Below are 15,178 nucleotides of genomic sequence, written 5' to 3' on the forward strand. Positions count from 1 at the left end.
AATGAACTTAGCACTAAATGATCTAACCCTTTGGGCTAAAATACATTATTTTAAATAAATATTTATATTCTAAAACCAAGCTAATTAATCTAGTTTCAGGTGATTTTAATGTATTGTCTGTACATCTGGTACAATATTGCAAAATATTGGTCAAACCAAATTTATTTAATAATTAATATATGCAATTTATAAATTACTTTCTGGATTTGATGAAATTTGGAGAATAACCTATAAATTGGAAAAATATTCAGAGAGCAAATATAATATTTTACATATTAATATTTATAAATGAAAACATTTTAAAATAAATTTCAAAAACGTCATTTGAATATGTTTTATTTATTTTAATTATTTTTTCAGCAACGTTTCAAAATTTACAATTGAGTTATAAAAATATAATGTAAATTACACATAACATGTTTTTAGTAATATATTCTGTTTTGAATTTTTCAGAATGTTAATGGCTAGTGAGGAATTAATGAATTATGGTCAAGTCAGAGTTTATTTGGATGAAGATTTCACTTGTACAGAAAAATTTACAGTAATTATATTTACTTACTCAATCTTGATTATACCACAAAATTCAAACTAATCTGGTAACAATTTAAAATAGTATATTATAGACTTGAATGCATTTTTCTCATTACTTCACAAACAAGATTTATTTGTATCAATATTGTGATGGCCTTTTAAGTAATTGGTTTATATTTTTTTGATTCAGTTTTAATTTTTAACAAATAAAAAGTATCAAGAAATAACCACTCTGAACACAGATGGTAAATTACAAATATTACTTACAAAACCAAAAATCCAGCTTATGAATCAAAAAGTTGAAGGAAAGTGAATGTTTCCAATTGCCTTGTGCAACCATTTTCAGGTTAAAAGAAAGGAAATGAAATAAGAGATGTAATGTTATAATTTAAAATATAAAAAAGAGTGTCTGATTTGCAGTCACGTGGTTACGTCGGGATTAGGGATTGCAATTGCTGGATCCCTCATCCAGCAATCCAGCTGGATCCAGCGCATTCTTCGGCCTGCTGGATCCAGCGCTGCGGATCCGCAAATACTCAATTAACTTTCTAAATAATTGCGCAAAAGTCTACGTCGTCGCGTTGCCGCTTTGCTAACTACTAGACTGCTACTAATTACTTACTCACTACTTTACTAACACTAATAATTAAATTACTTATAAATAAACTATACCTTAATCAATCCAGCAAAATTTAATAAAATAATAACGTATTCAATCGCTTTTAACGATCTTCCTTAGTTACAAAAAAATACAACATTAACTATAGAACATAAAATGTGTTTGGAATAAATATAAAAAGAATTGTGCTTAATTACATCCCATTTTTTTAAAACAAGTTACATAGATGTACTGCCAGGTCTGATAATTTTCGTATTGTATACCGACGTAATCCCACTGTTTTCAAACTTTTAAGAAACGATAAAAAGAAAGAGGATCGGAATTCAACAACGGGTATATATATTTGGTGCCTTTACACCACCAACATTTCAATTCCAAGCTTGTTTATGTGGGTGCAACGATGCGCAGTTTAAAACAAAGGCTCAAGGAGCACAAATATACAATTAGTAAGAACCTTGGCAACACTGCGCTGGCATCATACACAAGACAGAAGGATGTTAACCTCCAATGGGATCAAGCGACAATTAAAAAAACGTCGACGAATAAGCAAACGGTCAAACATCTTGAGAGATTGGAAATCTGCAAGGCGCACACGACAACTGGTTGTATAAACCATAGAGATGCGGACTCATTGTCTACCATGTGGAGATCCTTTTACATTAATTAATGTTATTAACGGACAATGCTGGTTTTGTTGGATCTTATATACAGGGTGTTTTTTTTTTAAACTGACGGTACTCAGAGACATCTGTAGAGCAATCTAACAGCCGGACTGTCGCCAAATTTGGGAGAGTGACTAAGGATGACATGGGAAAGAGATTCCGCGAAGAAAAAAGTAGTACCCAAATTTGCCGGTAGGGGTGGATTTGGCGCTGTTGTAGCAAAACAGCTAAGAATCTGCATAAAATCCAGCTGCAATTAACAAACACACGAATGAATAATCAGACAGAGGTTTCAGTGTAATAACGAAAGTTTAATTAATCAGCAAATAACCTTCTCCCTTCTTCAATGTGATCACCGTCCTGCTGGACAACTCATTGCATCCTGAACATCGTGTTCTCTATGGCCGAACGTAACATGTCCGCAGGAATGTTCATCACAGTTCGAGAAATGTTGTCTTTCAAAGTCATCAAGTTTGGGACACTACCAAGATAGACCTTGGACTTTAAGTAACCCCACAGGAAATAGTAACATGGGGTTAGATTCGGGAAGCAAGGCGGCCATGCAAGTGGAAAAAAGCGACTGACGCCCCTTTCTTCAGTGAAGTGCTGCTAGCTTTTTTGCTATAACAGCGCCAAATCCTCCTCTAAAGGCGAATTTAGGTACTACTTTTTTCTTCGCAGAATCTCTTTTCCATGTCATCCTTAGTCACTCTCCCAAATTTGGCGACAGTCCGGCTGTTAGATTGCTCTACAGATGTTTCTGAGTACCGTCAGTTTAAAAAAAAACACCCTGTATATATTTTTTCCGCTATTTATTTTGTTTATTTATCTATATTTTGTCCGTTTGGGCGTTTTCCGTTAATTTTCATATTTATTCCGAACACATTTTATGTCCTATAGTTAATGTTGTATTTTTTTTGTAACTGAGGAAGATCCTTAAAAGCGATTGAATACGTTATTATTTTATTCAATTTTGCTGGATTGATAAAGGTGTAGTTTATTTAACTTATTCTACTTCCAGTACATAGTTTTATATACTTATAAATAACTACAGACTAATACAGTGGTTCCCAACCAGTGTTCCGCGGAACACCGGTGTTCCGTAAGCATCTCCCAAGTGTTCCGCAGATTTAGTCGCAAATCGGAAAGTGTACAATCGTATTCGAGCCGCCGAATATCAAAAAATTAAAATCATAAAATTTTCATAAACTTAAATATATATATGTACTTTACGACTCGTACTTATGGAGTGTACTACTGTTTCGAATAAGATAAAGGCAATTATAAAAACTGAATGAAATATGTAAAAAACATCAGGCACAAGTTTCCCATTAAAGTTATTTGGGTATATTTTTTCCTGTCTTAGAATTGGCGTTAATAATATGAGTAGAGATTTTGAATTATAACTGCTCAATTCTAATAAAATAACTGATGACAAGCTTATGTATTTCATATTAACTTAAGTAAGTGTTCCGCTAAAGAAAATTGCTCACAAAAGTGTTTTGCATCCTAGAAAAGGTTGGGAACCACTGGACTAATATGTAGAGCCTATATATGAAAACTGGTAAGACTGATAGCCACTTAGCCACTGATTCTCTGTCTTTACATTATTATAATATATTAATATAAATTAATCAGTAGAATTACCTTTGCTATTATTTAACTTTAAGATTACATTATAATTATAATCTAACTAAACATTTAAAGTTAATTATCTCTATCTCAAGTGTTAAACCGAACCAAAGTTAAGTTTACTACCTAAATGTGTAAGAAGATTTATAGTGACCAGTCTAAATAATAATAGCTTCTTAAGTATTTTTTTAAAATGTTTTATTTCATTTAAAAAAAAACATAAATTGCAGGATAGATAGATAGACAGATAACACTTTATTGCACCAAAAATACATCCGCGCCGGATCCAGTTGGAATGATTTCAATCCAGCAAAAATCCAGCTGGATTTAAAACACTGCTGGATTGCAATCCCTAGTCGGGATGTAAAAGTAATAATAAAATTTTGAAAATTAATTCTAGTGAAAAGTAATTTTATTGTTATGATAAAATTATTTTTGGCTAGAATTAGAAACAATATTTGCAATCTACAGTGCTTAGCTACTAAATATACTTAATACAAATTTAAAAAATAAAACTTGATTTAGTTGAATTTATAGTACATTGAATAGTATTTAAAAAATAAATGAAGGGTATAAGTTTTATATTCATCTACAGTACCTATATGGAGTTTATATTGACTTAAATAAATATAATTTTAAAAGTTTTTAAACTGTGATAATCTAATCGATATATATTTGCATTTGATCATTATGTGAAATGGCTTGTTACTCAGTTTTAATTTAGTATCATCTCTTACTCATTTTAATTCTCATTTAACCTCTTTCAAATGAGTTTCTAGAGATAATGTCAGAGATAAAAATAGCAAAAGTTTTTCTTTTATGTTGTTGGATGAGAATTACAATTAAACATTGCAATTTTTAAGCACTTTTTGGATATGACAAGAAGTACCTGTATTTTTTTTTTTCTTCTAAAGAAAATAATAATTGAAATATTGAAGCATAATCTGGATATAAATACATAATAACTTTAACTATTCATTTTCTTTAGAATCAGTTTCATATATTTATACTTGAAATATTTATATTTTAAAATATTCTATAAATTGTTTAAAATAAATTTTAAGTCTTTATTACATTTCATTTAAATATTTCTTTGAAGTCTAATCTTTAACATTCTAGCAACTAATGTTTGTAACTTAGATTGTTTCTGTATTTGTTTGAATTTTGTAAAAGAAAGGAATGTAAGAAATGTCTAATTTTATCTTTATTTAAAATTTTATTAAACTTTTTGGAATATTTTTAAAATAATAGATTGGAAAAATGATAGAAAAAAGAACATCAACAAATACATGTGTTATTTAATAAAAAACATGTTTGATTAATCATCAGGAAAATGCAGAATACAGTAATTAATTTATTAATGTAACTAGATATACACAAATACCTTATCTACTTTTCCAGCAAATTACTCTTTAGTCAAACTAATGTTTTTGGCTTTATTAATAAGCCTTTGTCAGGTTTTTTGAAACAAGATTCAATTTGAAACCTGACTGGCATGCTATTGCTAACAGAAAAAGTATGATGTACAGGAACAAGCTACTACTAATTTGAGGTGAGAGCATATATATTAAATTAAAAATATGAACGTCACAATGCCAGGCTGCAATTTTTGATGTCACAATAAGTAATTGCTCATTGTAGTTATAGTCTACCTCATCTTTCTAACCAGCAATAGCATTCCACTTCTATCTGTCCACACCAAATATGGCTCATTAACTGGGTAAAAAACATGAACATTCTTTTAAATATGTATTCATTAATTCAATAGATTGACTACAGCAGTTAATTTGTTCTTGTTTATGGTAAGATTTGTAATGTAAATTGTAAAATTTGTCAATATGCTAGAGAGAGGAATTTCAGATGGAGGGAACACTATATATATATATTATTATTATTATTTTTGGTTTTTTTCTTAATTCATCTCATATTAAATAGTATGTTGAATACATTAAATAAGAGTAAATCTTTTAAATTTAAATTAGAATTTATAAGGTGATAAATAAAAGTACAATTTAATTTAAGTAAACATAAATATACAATTGACCAATTATTCCTCAATAAAAGTTCTTGTTTATTTTCTAAACTAATATATGTTAATTTAAAAACAAATGATATTACATAATCTTTGAATGATTTTTAGTATGTGTTACACAATAATCTATTGCATATTAAATAAAAATTTAAAAATTAAAAAAGTTTTTAGTCTTCATGTTTGATTAAATATAAATTAATTAATGTTAAAACACGAAAACAGATATTCAAAATATATCTTCACTACTTGCCATGTCTAATTACCAGGAACAACTATTCTCCACAGCAGATGACCTTTCTTTAGATGCTATGCCTCTGCCAAATTATGTAAATGTTTTACATAATTTGGTAGTAATAGTTGTTCCTGGTGATTGGACATGGCGAGTAGGGAAGAAGATATATTTTTAATATCTATTTTCACGTTTTAACATTAATTACTGTAATTCTGCCAGCCCTATTTTACAACAAATATAAATTATCAATATATACTTCCTAATATGCAATATTAAGAACAAATAATTGTTTTGTATGCATGTTATTTGGCCTAAGATAATTTACGTCCATCCTTTAACTATGATTCAAGGTAATAATCATAATTCTGTCATCCTATATTTTAAACTCATATTTACATAATACAGTAAAATCTGATTCCTGATGCATTAAGTTTTACAATGAAGTCTTTATTTGTTTATGATGATATAAATTAATTTGTAAATAAACATTAAAAATCTAAATTTCATATTTTAAACTTTTTATTCTCTTCTGGTATGTTTTTGGAAATGGTTTGTAAATATTTGAAACATCCCAATATTTCAACAGAGAATTTGAAAGTTTTTTCCCCTCATGATGTTCTTTACAACATTTTTCCAATTTTATGGAATCATTTAAAGTCAATTTTCAAATTCAAGTATCTTTTGGAAATATTCTCTATTCAGATTTTTTCAATTATCTTTAATTATCTGTTTATTTATTTCTTGGCTATATTTTATTTAATATATAATTTCTATCCTCTTCATACACACTGTTAATTTTAGTTCTAAAATAAATGTCTTATTTTGAAATTATATAATACAAGATTTAAGTTGTGTATCTTCTTTATCTAATTTGGGGGGATTAATTTGTTTTAAAATGATACTAAAGTTATTAGAGGTTGGGAACCAAGAATTCCCATTTATAAACTCTGGGGGACTTGGGGGAAAATATGGAATGTTCTGTTTCTGAGAAAATTTCTGCTTAAATTTTCCAGTAGTTGATTCCAGTAAACAAATCATTTGTGGATTTTTAAAATATATATTTTGTGTAACATGTTAAATATATTTTAACATGTTTAAAATACTGGTTCATTGATAAAAAAAAACTTTTAATATTACAAAAACTGTTAGGTGTTAACTTTCCAAATTAACACAATTTTTAAAATGAAACTTTACACTGAAATTAAAGGAAAAAAATTATCTTTTGATGAATAATAATTTTCAATATAGGATCTTGAGAAAACTAATTAAAATAATAAATCTTCCGTAAGTTTTCACAATCCAGTCAGAATTGTTTTAAATATGGGATATGTTAAATTAGATCTAACGAAATTTGGTATTTTTTTTTTTTCTTTTTGTAGTCAGTAATCTATAAAGTTGTTCAATTCTTCTGGTGTTAATATATTAAACAAGTCAAATAGAATTTAAGAAACTCAATATGTAAAAAATCAAATATATATTAATATATTTATCCAATATAAACCATTGAAAGATCCATCTTATAGAAATCAGAATTACCAGAAAACTGGCTATTTTTGAATTTAGTGGGATGTAATATAGTTGTAGTTTGCCACATGGCCATTTTCTTCTGGTTTCTATGGTGCATGCATCGCTTGATTGTCAGTTACAGTGTGACTGCTGGCATATGCCGTGTTAAATACAGTGTCATTGTTTAGTTTTCATTGTATATATTAAGTATGTATTTAGCATGTGTCCAGAAAATCCAGAAATCTGCACCATTTCTGGTCTCATGCTTGCTGGATATTTGGTCTGGTACTTGTCTTTCACAGTTCTTTCAGAGAAACATCTTTTTTCACATCTGCACTGTTAACCAGATATTGCACAAGTATTTGCAAATAACAAACTTTTAATGCTCCAATAATATCTTGATCCAGTGGTTGCAATAGGAATATCAGAATTGTGGAAAGAAAAAGAACTTCTGAATATTAGATTCATAATCTGCAGTATTAGATGAATGTCCAGGATTGTCACTTATTAATGTCTTCTTTGCAATATTGTTATCCTCAGTATACTTCTTTATGAAAGTGAGAAATAGCTTTTGGTATAATCACTGAAGACTTTTGTAACCCAAACCTGGAGATTTGGTTTACATAGACAAACAATACTCTTCAAGTTACCCTTTATGGCATGAGGGTTTGCGAAATGGTAAACCAGTATTGGTTTCATTTTTATATTGACAGTACAATTGCTTCTAATAAACAGAAATGAGACCAAAAATAATTTAAATATAAAGCATTTTTAGCTTCATTTCGGGTTATTCTTGGCATGCGTGTAAATTGAATGCATTCGACTTACATGTGCACCAAAGATAGCTCAACTTGAGGATGAAAATGTTTTGTATTAAACCATTTTGGTAATTTTAATCAAGTTCTATTGATTTTGATAAATTGGAAAATAACTCATCTTAAACATGTTTTACAAGGTACGATACATGTACTTTTTTTAAAATTTTAATGTACAGTCATATAGACTATATTGTTACTTATGGATATTTCTTTCCAAACCCTCATTATTCAATAAATGAATCCTTTTTCATAGTCGTTCCATATTTAATTTTATTATAAACAGGAAAATCTTTTAACTGTTATTTTTTTTCTAATGTGTTTTTCCTGGGTAATGTTAATAAAAACATTCAACTTTATTCTTGATTATTTCATAAAAAAATAATGGCTTGATTAACAAGATATAAATAAATCAATAAATAAAATTCTAAAGAAATTGTTTTGGTATTTTAAATAAAATAACTTCATTTTTTTGCAATGACACAATTCATTTCCAAGGAAAGAAAATATTAAAATATTTGGGAGTCCCAACCTCTATCTGCCATTTTATTTTGCTGTATTATGTGTATTTTGAAAATTATCTATACATATATACAACTAACTTAATTTATTAATATTTATTTATTTGCTTAGAATATTTATAACCTTAAGATATAAATATTTTTTAGGCTTTAGGTAGCCTTTACTTTATCCATAACAATGTCAAAAATGTGGAAATTTGGGATTTCAAAGGTATTATTTTTTCCTGTTTCCTTTTATTAAGAAAGATGAATTAATACATTTTGAATATAATAAATTATTTAAAGTATTATAATGTTATACTTTATTTATATTTTGAAAATTAATATTTTCTAAATTTGAAATGTTCTATTGATGAATGTCAAGAAAAATATTTGCATATTTTATTAAATCTTGTAGGAATTTCAGTATATAATTTGATATTTGATAAAAATCTATCATTAATTCATGTTTAACACCTATTAAGTAAACTTGCAGATTTACATTCTAATACCATAATAATTTAATTGATGATTGCTTGATGCATCAGCTTATAGGTTTTTCTTGAAGACAGTGAGAGTAAGAATTGTAGCGTCAACTTCCCCGTCATCTGAGTGAGTACCGAGAAGTAATAGCTGCGGTGTCGAGTTAGGAACAAACTGCTTGGAACAATCAATTTCTTTTCGGCATCAGTCAATGATTTTTATTGACAATGCTGGTCATTGTGTGTGGAAGATCGTGGATTACCAGCATGGCAGTTGTAGAGAAAGTTGATAGTTGTATAACATTGGCAACAATTAGTGTTTATATGATCACTGAGGATGATTATGATGGCTTAGCAGCTTTGAACTGACTGAGATAATCCCTACAGTCAGTGAGAGCATGGGTTCTTTCTAGAAAGTCTCTACTGAGGATCAAGTTATGATTGCAGTGTTTGAAAATACAAACCTAACAAGACTGATCAAGTTGACTTGTAATCTGACATTTCTTTGGACAAGGACACTTAATCACATTCTTTCTATACTGGAAATATTTGGTGATGTTTCAGTTAGAACTTTTGCAGTTTCAGTAGAGTTCATTAAAAATAAATGAAATGGCAGCTTCTGTATCACTAAGATTCCATACCTCTATGGAATCAAAGACAACAGACACGAGTCCACAGCAGAGGAGTGAAACGAAGGCAGTCAGAAGATTTTGTCAGAGTAAGCCATCCTACCTCTAGAGTGCCCGACGGCCAACAGTTGGACAATCGAGCGGCAGCAGCCGATTCTAGACGGCGACGGCAAGAGGAGGAAAAGTGTGGTTGTCTGATGACCTCTTGAATTTTGTGAAGAAGGTGGAGGAGTTTGATACTCATTAGAAGGCTCTTCCAGCATCACTGGGCAGCTAGCTGGCCTTGAGTGCCTTCCAGTAACAAGGAGCAGCATGAATCTAAACTGGAACTTCTTTTCTTATAGAAAATTCTTTTTTATTTTCTGAAGAACATTTTAATTTCACTGCAGCTTGTTCATCAGTGAAATTTGCAGTCTTGACATTTTAAATTTTTTTACATAATGCAATTATAGATAACACACTATTCAGTTACAATAGAATTTATCATTGAATGAATTATACTTTAATATCTTGCAATGGTCGATTTTAATTTCACAATATTTGAACATAATTATTATTAAATTATGTTATAGAATTTTATTTTACATTTGAGTTTTGTGAATTCCATTACTATTGTGGTCATGATTTGACATTTCTATCTAGTTCATTAAATATAATAATTCTTCAAATATAGATAGATTTACTTTGTAAATAAGATAATAAAAAAGTTTTATCATCATTTGTTTTTAGTATATGATTCTGAAAACAGGTAAATCCTGTAGTATGAAGAATTAAAGAAAATTTGTTATTACTTAAATTCAAATCACCAAATTCTTGTTATAAGAATAAAGAAAAATATTTTAAGTGTTTGATTCATTTTTTGATATGACATCATCTACCTTTTCAATCAAAATTTTAAGTAATAGCTGGTTTTCTTGTTTCTCCTAATCAAAATCAAGTAATAATTTGTTCAAAATGCTACTTTTTCAGATAGTGTTAAATAATATAATAATGTCGGTAAAGTTATGCAATGGGGCATGGGTTCTTATAGGTTTTAAAGAATATTATACTGAAAACACTTGAATTAATTGAAAAAAACTGAATTATAATTTTTCTATCTTTTGATTTGAAGATGGCTTTTATTCATTTTTATTAGAATTTGGTTACATTTTATAAAATTTTTATTTTAAAATAAAATACAAAAAGATTGCTTCTACAAATTTTAAGTAGATAATTCTCTCATTTGTCACACGAAGTATTTTAAAATATTTCTTCGACTTCTAAGTTTTCAGAATTTGAAAATTTGCTAGAGATGCAATGAAAATAATCTGTCTTTAGCTACAGAAATAAAATATGAAACTATTAGTCTTCTATTGAAATGAATAATTGTATAGAAAACTACTGTAATTACTAAATTATAACAAGATGTAAAATATGTATATTAGAATTATTGAAATTAAATGCATGTTTCGGTTTAGTGAGATGGGGGAAATCTTATGCAAATTTTATATTACCGAACGTAAATGTTTCTAAACGTGTGAATCGAGCTGTAACGTACTTACTTTGTTTTAAACTTTTTGAATTATTTTTATTATATAATTACATTGACAGTTCTATATAAAATACTCCTAGAAAATTCCAATTATCTTCTATTATTGATTTTAAAACTATTTCTTATATCTCGTTAAATAAATTCTTCAGCTATTTTTTTATTTTTATGCTTTTTTCTTAATAGTTACATTTCCACGATATGACAAATGTATCAGCATGTTCCTTCAATTTTTATTTTAATGAAATTTTCTATATAAATTAAAAGTTTTATTTCTGATTTTGAGCTTTTTTCCCCCATTTGAGAGTTTTTATAAACCTTCTTTAACTTTGATCTTTTTTTCCTTTTATGTATTGTAATATGGTATGTGTTTATTAAATTATATCAAATGTGTTTTTTTATGTAAGATGAACCATAAAAATTTAGTGACGTAGGTTTTAGTATTGTTAATGTTTAATTAAACATTTCAATAGCTAATAAAAAAAATTTTTTTAAGCAATGGATTTTTCACTTGAACTTTAAGTTTCAAAGATATGAAATAGTCTAAAAACATTTAGTAAATAAAAAATTCCTTGTATTTGAAGTTTCTTTAAACAGTTTGTGTTGATTAAAATGTGAAAACTAAATTCATTTTTTAGTTAAGTTCATAATTGATTTATCTGTTACTTTAATTTAAAATGTAATGCGTGCTAATTAAATCATATTTTGTCAATTGGACATTCTAGCTAGTATACATATCCTAGATCACATTTATTTTACGGGCCCTATATATTTAAATAATAAAATAGGCTAGATTAGTGATTGAAAGTAAGATTGTTAAGTCTAAAAGTTCTCAAAAGTAGTTATGGATCAGTTGGAATCAATTTGAAGTTTATACATCATTTTATGAAGGTGTGTATTCTTTTAACCAACAAAACTGAATCTGTTAAGCCACAAAAATGGGATCAATACTGACTAAATTTTCAGAAAATCTTGTAATTTCTTTTCTTAAGTTTTTGTGCTGTTTATAAATTCTGGGCCTTAGTTTGTATGCTTATGGATCTGTGTAATAAAACACTTGCGCTATCCTAGTAGTTGCCAACCGTCGGCCTTTTTGACATCTGTAAACCTTTGCATTTGCACCACAGTAAATGTTGGCCCTTTTCATTTGTTTTCCATTAGAATTGTACAATAATAACCTTTATAGCATGTACAGTACCAGATAAGACAGATGATCTTCCCACATAAAATTGGTTTTCAGTTTTGCCCAGGGGTGGATCTAGGGTTTTTTGGGGCCTAGGGCTTATTTGAAGTCCAATGGGACCCCATTCGTTGTTAGATTAAGAATCTTTACATTGATTACAATAAAACAAATAATACAGTAGAGCATTGATTATCCGATCCCCGATCGACCGTCACATCGGTTAGCCGACCGCGTTCTAGTCGGCAAATTCAAATATCCGCTAGTGATGTGGTACTACAATATTTGGCTATGTCTTGGCTATTTTAATATTATTTTTGTTAAATTTTTGTGTGTTTTAGCTGGAAACACAGGCTCGACCGTGAAAGGGAGGCCAGTATTTAAACCAGGCTTAATTTTCTATTTTTTCTTTTATTTCTGTATGTATTTTGTGCAAAATAAAGAAATAATTTAATGATTATTATTATTTAAAAAAAAATTTTTGTTAGGCTTAATATTGATGAAAATTCAACATGAAGTAGGTTAATAGTGATATACTAATATGCTTATTACGTGGGATATACTAATACACTATACTAATAGTGTATTTTTTCATACTTTTCGGTTATCCGACCAACTTCAGTCCCCAATTGAGTCAGATAATCGATGCTCTACTGTACTATAAATTATCATTATTATTATATTATTAATATTAACTATTTTTTACTATACAATAAGTGCTCATTGTTAATGAAAAAGTATTAAAAAGTTATGATGATATTTCAATTTTTGTGGGCCCTTGACACTTGGGGGCCCAGGGCTTAAGCCCTATTAGTCTCTATGTAGATCTGTCCCTGGTTTTGCCTGTAAAAATTAAATGTAGTCACTATATTGGTCTCATGGTGGCATATAGTAAGTTCTGTTGGTATCAATGCACAATCATCCCTGCATCTACTATCACCATTGGCAGATTGACTACTTTATGCCAATTTGGAGCAAAAAGTCATTTGGCTCTTCGGGCTACTTTTTAGGGTACAAATGGCTACTTTTTATTGTGTTAAAATTTATTTCTATATGCAATAGTACTGTGACATTATGGATTAAGCAATGTTAAAAATAGTAATATTTTATTACACTTAAATATGGTGTGTAATATATGTACAGTGAAATGTTGGTATGACAATTGTGCGGACTGACAAAATATTTTTCTTATAATGAAATACAGTAAAAAAATGCAAGTATAATAATGATTATTATTCACAATAAAATATGCTTGCATTTTTTAAAATACTTTTAACTTCAAAATTTTCTAAATGAATTTTTAAAATTATCTTCAGAGATTTCATCACTTGAGCATTATTTCAGAGTCATAGTTTACATTAAAGTATAATTTAAAAGGAATGTTTTTCTTATACTGTGATTTAATAAACTTTTTAAAAGCATAAGATGAGATAAAAGATTATAGATTATGAAAATTATATGAGGCATAAATATGTAGTGTACCATGTAACTTATTCAAAATAAAAATGCTATAAATCTAGCAACGACTTTGTTATTGCCGAATTTAAAGATTTCTGTTTCGAATCGGTTGAAATTTATTCAGTTGCTCAGCTTTTTGTTTGGACCATTGCAATTTTTTCTATAATAAATTGATGACCTATACTAGGGTTGGATAAGTACGGATGAATGAGAGAAATGATAGATTTACACAATCTATCCACACAGCATTACAATGTTCCAAATCAAATGCGTAGTTTTCAATATGAAATAATTCCTTATTGTACTTCCATTTGGTTATCAGAGTTCTAGAAAACTAAGACAACAAGATGTCAAAAATTCTGGAATTGATGAAAAGCCGTGAAAAAATTGATATTTAATTATAGATTAAAAAACTTCCCACATTATAAAAGAAAAAAAAATGAAAACTACTGTTAGATTGGGTAATCTGGTATTTTGCTAATATAATTATTTAAAATGTATTATGTAGTATATAAATAACTAATTTTTTCTAATTTCACTTGACTATTCTAAAAAACAAAGTGAATTAATATTTAAATAAATATTTGCAGACATATGAAGTTCTTTTTATATAATCTGAATGAATTTTTTTACAGAATAAGATTTTTCTATTTTTAAATCTAATAAATCTAGAATTTTTAAGCAAAAAGTGTTGAAATTTGACAGAAAGATGATTAACTCCTATTTATATATAATCTAATCATTTTCTAGAGCTAAAAGATAAAAATGCCAATTTTAAAGTGTTTTTTTTAATTTAATTATTTTTGAATCCGAGTAACTGTCACTTTAAAATAGCTGTAAACAGATTTTATTAATTCTGTAGGTTGTTTTTCTGTAATAACTTACAGAAAAACAACCTTTACCAAACACCACTTTTAATCATTGAAATCAGATGTTTTTGACTGTTATTGCAGCCGTCATCAAGATATTAGAATATTCTATTTTATTATGATATAAATTATGTAAATTCTCAGCACAAGAAAAAGTAAACAATCATATAAAAGAAAAATAAATAAATGAAATATATCAATACAACGTTAAAAATACATAGAATAAACTAAGTTCTTCGTCACATCTCCATGTTCAACAGAGATGACCTTTTCTTAGAGGCTTTCTTTCTGCAAAAGTATGCAAAACAGTTTAAAATTTTCTCTGGCAATAAGCCAAAAAATGAAAATACAGAGAATGTTTTAAAATATTTTGCATACTTTTGCGGAGGTATAGCCTCTAATAAAAGATTCTCTGTAAAGGAAGACTGTTCCTGGTGATTGGACATGGAGATGTGAAGATGAACTTAGATTATTCCATGTATTTTTAACATGTAAAATACTAT

At 28.1% G+C, this 15,178-nt stretch overlaps 1 protein-coding gene across 1 annotated transcript in view; it reads left to right on the plus strand.

The window, feature by feature from the left end:
- The window catches only part of 5PtaseI (inositol polyphosphate-5-phosphatase A), a 124,673-nt gene that overhangs the window by 83,260 nt on the left and 26,235 nt on the right, over positions 1 to 15,178 (plus strand). The window contains exons 4-5 of the mRNA XM_067284928.1: positions 454 to 541; positions 8,698 to 8,761. Of these exons, the coding sequence (XP_067141029.1) occupies positions 454 to 541; positions 8,698 to 8,761 (152 nt within the window). The remainder of the gene's footprint in view (positions 1 to 453; positions 542 to 8,697; positions 8,762 to 15,178) is intronic.

Source organism: Centruroides vittatus, unplaced genomic scaffold (genome assembly GCF_030686945.1).
Source record: "Centruroides vittatus isolate TY-2023 unplaced genomic scaffold, ASM3068694v2 contig_1216, whole genome shotgun sequence".
NCBI classification, from domain to species: Eukaryota; Metazoa; Arthropoda; class Arachnida; order Scorpiones; family Buthidae; genus Centruroides; species Centruroides vittatus.